General features: G+C 45.5%; 1 protein-coding gene across 1 annotated transcript in view; it reads left to right on the top strand.

Annotated features, from left to right (window-relative positions):
* The first annotated feature begins 542 nt into the window (after positions 1-542).
* RGS9 (regulator of G protein signaling 9) overlaps positions 543-6,000 on the top strand; it is a 73,697-nt gene continuing 68,239 nt past the window's right edge. The window contains exons 1-2 of the mRNA XM_075014741.1: positions 543-551; positions 2,476-2,572. Coding sequence (XP_074870842.1) covers positions 2,491-2,572 — 82 coding nt within the window. The 5' untranslated portion in view covers positions 543-551; positions 2,476-2,490. The remainder of the gene's footprint in view (positions 552-2,475; positions 2,573-6,000) is intronic.

Below are 6,000 nucleotides of genomic sequence, written 5' to 3'. Positions count from 1 at the left end.
TTCTTCACCGGACCCTGGCAGGAGGGTAGTCCTGCAGTTGTTCCCAGTTACAGACGGGGAGCAGAAGCACAGAGAGGTGAAATGACTCACCCAGAATCTCACAGAAAGTCTGTGACAAAAACAAGGTATTGAGTCCAGATCTCTCAAGTCACAGGCCAGTGCCTAAGCTCTGGACTATCCCTCTTCTCTTTGGGGCAACTGTTCTGTCTTCCTCCATCTTCAGATCTGAACACTAACAGGAAATAAAATCGTGAAAAAGAAAAACAATTACTTTATATTCTTTTAAAAAATGCGGGGGGAGCTAAGAGGATGATTTCAAAGGTATTTAGATAGGCCCCGGGAGTTATCTGGATCTTTAAGTGCCTAAATTACCTTTAAAGATCAGGCCCTAGGGCCCAAGAACCTCAAGGGTATTTAGTCATATAACTCCTGTTATTTTCAGTGTGCAGTAGGTACTTGAGTCCTCTTGAGGTTCTGGGTCTTATGCAGGGTTTTTCAGAAATAACTCATTTTGATGTTCTCACGTTGAAATAAGTTCATTTCTGAAAAGAGTGTTCTTGCTGCAAGGGCATTTCGAAATCGAGCATTTCCACTAGAGAGCCCAGTTTCTAAATAAGTGCAATGTTGGGGTGCCTCCCAGGAGGCCAATTAGTTGTAACTACCTCTGCTTAGCATACATTGAGTCAGTTTTGAACTTGAAAGTCGTTGGTTTTGGTAGTTACTATTTCGAGTTAAATACCCTGTTATTCCAGAATAACAAGCTTTGCAGTGTGGACACAAGGTTTTTTGTTTTTTTTTTCTGGAAAAAAAGAGTTTTTCTGGCAAAGAAGCCCCAGTGTAGATCAGCCCTAAGCGTTCAAGGGTAAGAGTGAGCTAGTCCAGGGGTGCCAACATTGGCATGCTAGCTGATTTCATCAGCACATGAAGCGACAGCTCAGCCCTGTTCCCTCTCCCCAGTGCAGCCAGGAGCTTACTCAAAGCCAGGCCGCCTGTGGATTAACAAAAGACCAGCTAATGCTACCAACCACTCCCTAAATGGTAAAGCTCTGCAGCTTCACTTATTTGTTAAGAAAGCTGTTGTAAGTAGGACTACTAATGACTTTCAAAATATCATGGGTGCTCAGACCGCACATAGAGGTCAGAAGGTCAAATTTCAGCACTACGCATTGGAAAGATTGATCTCCCCTGAGCTAGTCTCTTTACAGAAGGTCAGGTATATAGCAGCACCATGGGCTTGTTTCTCCCCTCCCTTATAGGCACTTTGCACTGTTGTGACTTCACTTGCTTCGGAGAATTTGTTTGGTATCTCACTGTTGGGGCAGGAGAGTCAAGCCCAGTGGCATTTAGTGGTCCACAAGAATGGACAAGGTACCAGAAGCTGTCTCTTTGCTGAGAGCTGTGCATTGTTTCTACTTCTTGAGTCGCAGTGTTCTCCCCGAGATGTGAATGCAAATCCCTAAAGGAGTCAAGAACACGAGGGCTCCTTAGCCATCTTCTCAACCCGCATATCCAGGGTCTCATCCTGCTGGGTGCTGAGTACAATTCCCTGTTAGCTGAGGTCTTGGGCGGCCACCCAGGAGAGATTCAGGTGCCACCCAGCTGATTAGCAGAGCAGCCACAGCCATCCACAGTAGGCATCCTGTGTTCCTTTTGGTGGTGCACATCACCCCATGCCTTGGTGCACATAGCAAAATGTGTTCCACCCCTGGATGGAAAGAATTAGAGCGAACACTGGTGCTGAGCACCGCCTGACAGTTGCTGGCCGGCCACAGCTGATGTCAGACTCCGACTGACTTGCATGTTTTGTGCAGCCTGTTAGCAGCGGAATGTACTTTGTCAGTGGTGTTTTAAAAATCCACCCCGTTATTATGCTCAGGCCAGAAAACAAACATTCTTGGCTTTGGCTTTTGCCTTCTGTGTTGACACCTTTGCTAATTCTTCCTAGGCATGATACACTTCCAAGTTAATCTGCAAGCCAAAGGAATAGCTGTGCAATGGAACTAGCGCTGCAGGTCTCTAGCACCACAGGTCTTATTCATCCCACACTGGTTCTCTTGAAGCCCCAGCAAGTTGCTAGTCTGGTGAAAAGATTTGTAGTTTGTCAGTTGTCAGTATCTCTCCTGAAGAAGCCAAGTGGCATTCTCTCTGAACTGAATTGGTGTGCGACAGCCGCATGCAGTGGGCGCTTAAGGTAATTGCCAAGGTGTATCTCCCCTATGGGAGAGCCTGGCAGGTCATGACAGCAAGATGGTACTTTGAGGTGGGATCACACTGTGGTATGAGTGTGCCCATACTAACAGCATGTTCATGTAAGCAGCCGCCCTAGGAAAGAAGAAGGTGGAGGGGTGATCTCTGTCGCCTTGTTCACTCCCCTTGTGCTAGTCTGGGATTAGTTGCCTTTGCAAAACTGACCAGGTTGGGCTGTGATGTTGTTTTGCCTCCCTGTTCATTCTCCCCAAACCGCTTGCTTTGCAGATTGAAGCCCTCGCGATGGAGATGCAGAATCCAGACACTGGCATCAAAATGCATACTCAGAAGGTGATGATCACCAACATCCCACATGCTATGACAGGTAAGATGTCACCATCCGGCTGTTTTTCTGAGTCTGTCAAGACGAGCTGGTCTCTTCATGCAAAGGGTAATACACCCATAACTGGCATCTCTTAGTGTTATTCTATTTATAGGCATTTGTATTACTCCCAATACCATATATGCTGGGAGCTTTATTGATGAAAGAGAAAAAACCAGGCTTGTGCTCTCCTCTTATTTTAGGTCTGTGTGGTGTATTCAGAAGGCTTGAGAGAGTTTTGTTAATAATAACAAGCGGCTTGTTATTTACATTGGAAAGCTGGGTTTTGTCCACACAGGAGATTCTGTGGATGACTGGAGAACTAGTGAAATGATGACGCCGGACAAGAGAAGGTCATGTGAGTGGCCACAAGACTGTCATAACCAAGATGGGCTCCTGGGCTAGGGTCGTTTTGCTAACTGTGCTTGCATACCTAGAATTTGCAGGGTGTGAAGACAGTCCGAAGCAGCACTTGAATGGTTGCAGAGGGAGCCCATGGCTCTCACAATGTCCTGTGCACCTCGCTTCATGTACCCTTGCTTTAGGTTTGTGCTGCTTCTCTGCAGCACGTGCCTATCTGAGCCTCCCTTTGGTTCCCAGCCTGTGGTTTCTCCTGAGGTCCTCCTAGTTCTTCCTTCCACCCTTTCAGCTTCTCCTGAGCCTACCTCAAGGCTCTCACCAACCCTGACAGCAGCCTGACTCTAGGGGTCTTTCATCAAAGGAGAATCCTGTCTCCTCTGCAGTATCCCCCTTACTGAGTTCCCTTAGGCATGATCTACACTAGGAAAATAAATCAATTTCAGATACGCCATTTTAGCTCTGGCAGTTGCGTAGCTGGAATTGATTTATCTACAATCAATTTACCTACCAGTCCTCACTGAGGAACTTCAATGGGAGAGTTTCTCCCATTGACTTCTTTTACGTCTTGCAATATCAGGAAGTGCAGGGGTTGACTGCCGACCCTGATAGGTCGATTTCATGCATCCCTACCAGAGGTGCGAAATCAGACCCTAGAAGATCAACTCTTAGCAGGTCGATCTTCTGGGTAATGTAGACGTGGCCTAAGTATCCTCCAATTCCTTGTAAGATCCCCAATTCTAATGACCCCGATTGGACAGCAGCCAGTCAGAAACAGGTCCACTCAGTGGGTCTTAACTCCACAGGCAAGAGGGGTGGAGTGTGCCCTATGCCATACAGATATACATTTCCCAAAAGAATTAAAGTGGGCAGAGCTATACTAGACTGTAATACGGAACTTTAGAAATGAATAGCAACCAATTACTCTCCCTTTTTAACATTTTTTGCTAATAATAATTTTTCTTGAATTCACTGGAGAGGAGCAAAATATTCAACCCACTTCTGTTCCTCTGAATTACAGTTTTTCCTCATTTGAATAGGTGGAAGAAACAGGCAGGTAGCTCTGCTTTGATGTGCCGGATTTGTCATTACTGTCAGCTGCTAACACACTTTCCTTTTGTGTGTGCCAGCTCCTTTCTCGTGGTGCTGGAAAGAAACCATTAACATCTTTACTTCCGCCTCCTAGAAACTGTCAGATGCGCCATTATGAAGAATATTACATTATTAATACGGGTTGAATCGCTCTAATCCAGAATTCTCTCATCCAGCATCATCCATAATCCGCCATGATTTTAGTTAACCAGATGACCACTTATCCTGGGTATGCCCAAGTTTCCCATGGTCCCATAAAGTTTGTTTCCAGCCACTAGCCCTGGCTCTCAGTGTTCTGTGCAGTTATTTAGCTGGAATTTACCCCTAAATGTCTTCTAAGAGCCTAGTATGCAGAGGAAATGTTGGTAGTGCTGCTAGACAATATTGACCTGCTGTAGTTTGGCAAATTCTCTCAGCTGGCGCCAGTCAGGTCCCAAGGTCGCTGGATTAGTGACGTTCAACCTGTACTCTCTGCTTTTCACACATTGTAGCAAATTTTTCCCTCACTTAGCCCCTTCTGCCTGCAGCCCTTGGAAACCCAGGACTGTAGAAAGTCCTATAGTGCTTTGTGGCTGAATTGTCCTCTGCACTGATGGCATGGGGCTGCACAGGGGTAACTGAGAAGAGGATTTGATCATAGAATCATAGAATTATAGAACACTAGGACTGGAAGGGACCTCAAGAGGCCATCAAGTCCAGCCCCCTGCCCCAATGGCAGGACCAAGTAGTGTCTCAGCCATCCCTGATAGACATCTATCTAACCTGTTCTTAAATATCTCCAGTGATGGAGATTCCACAACCTCCCTTGGCAATTTATTCCAGTGTTTGACCACCCTGACAGTTAGGAACTTTTTCCTAATGTCCAACCTAAACCTCCCTTGCTGCAGTTTAAGTCCATTGCCTCTTGGTCTATCCTCAGAGGCCAAGAAGAACAAGTTTTCTCCCTCCTCCTTATGACACCCTTTTAGATACCTGAAAACCACTATCATGTCTCCCCTCAGTCTTCTCTTTTCCAAACTGAACAAGCCCAGTTCTTTCAGCCTTTCTTCACAGGTCACATTCTCTAGAGCTTTAATCATTCTTGTCGCTCTTTTCTGGACCCTCTCTAATTTCTCCACATCTTTCTTGAACCGCGGTGCCCAGAACTGGACACAACACTCCAGCTGAGGCCTAACCAGTGCAGAGTAGAGCGGAAGAATGACTCCTCGTATCTTGTTCACAACACACCTGTTAATGCCTCCCAGAATCATGTTTGCTTTTTTTGCAACAGCATCACACTGTTGACTCATATTTAGCTTGTGGTCCACTATAACCCCTAGATCCCTTTCTGCTGTAGTAGTTCCTAGACAGTCTCTGCCCATTCTCTACGTGTGAAGAATTGTAGGGGAATAGTGTGTGCTCCATTTTGTGGATGGGGAAACTGAGGCAGATAGGTTTAGTAACTTGCTCAATCTTATTCTTAGACCAGGTCTTCTATCTTTCTGCATGCTAAGAGACAGCATGGTTTGCTTAACCAGGTGTAGCACAAAGGCAGTGAAGTGATTTATGGCAACTGAGGCTCTGGCCCTACGTCTTTCTTTAGTGCTATTGTGATGTTTTAAAACAGCCCCGCAGAGCTGGGTAGTTCTTATTACACTGGCGTTCACCAAGCAGCCCTATTGTATTTTGAAAATACAATTAGAGCAAATATGAATTGTGATGCTGGTGCATTATAAAGTACAACTGTGATTTTCTTTTAAAAATGAGTAAACAATGTGAAAGGAAAATGTTTCTGGGTGGCCATGGCTTGGTGGTTGCTGTCAGCTTTTACTCTAGCTCTGTAATTCCTGCTCTCTTCCACACGGTCATATATCCTGCCAGTTGAGGAAATGTGACTACTGGTCTCTTACATGCTAATCATAAATATTGCATGGACTGTGATATTTGCAGTATCTCCTGAATTGCATATCCATTGATTGAATACAGGGCATTTCAAAACAGAT

The sequence above is a fragment of the Carettochelys insculpta genome, chromosome 20 (assembly GCF_033958435.1).
Source record: "Carettochelys insculpta isolate YL-2023 chromosome 20, ASM3395843v1, whole genome shotgun sequence".
Lineage (NCBI taxonomy): Eukaryota > Metazoa > Chordata > Testudines > Carettochelyidae > Carettochelys > Carettochelys insculpta.
Note: the sequence above shows the minus strand (reverse complement) of the source record. Positions and strands in the feature narration are given on the sequence as shown.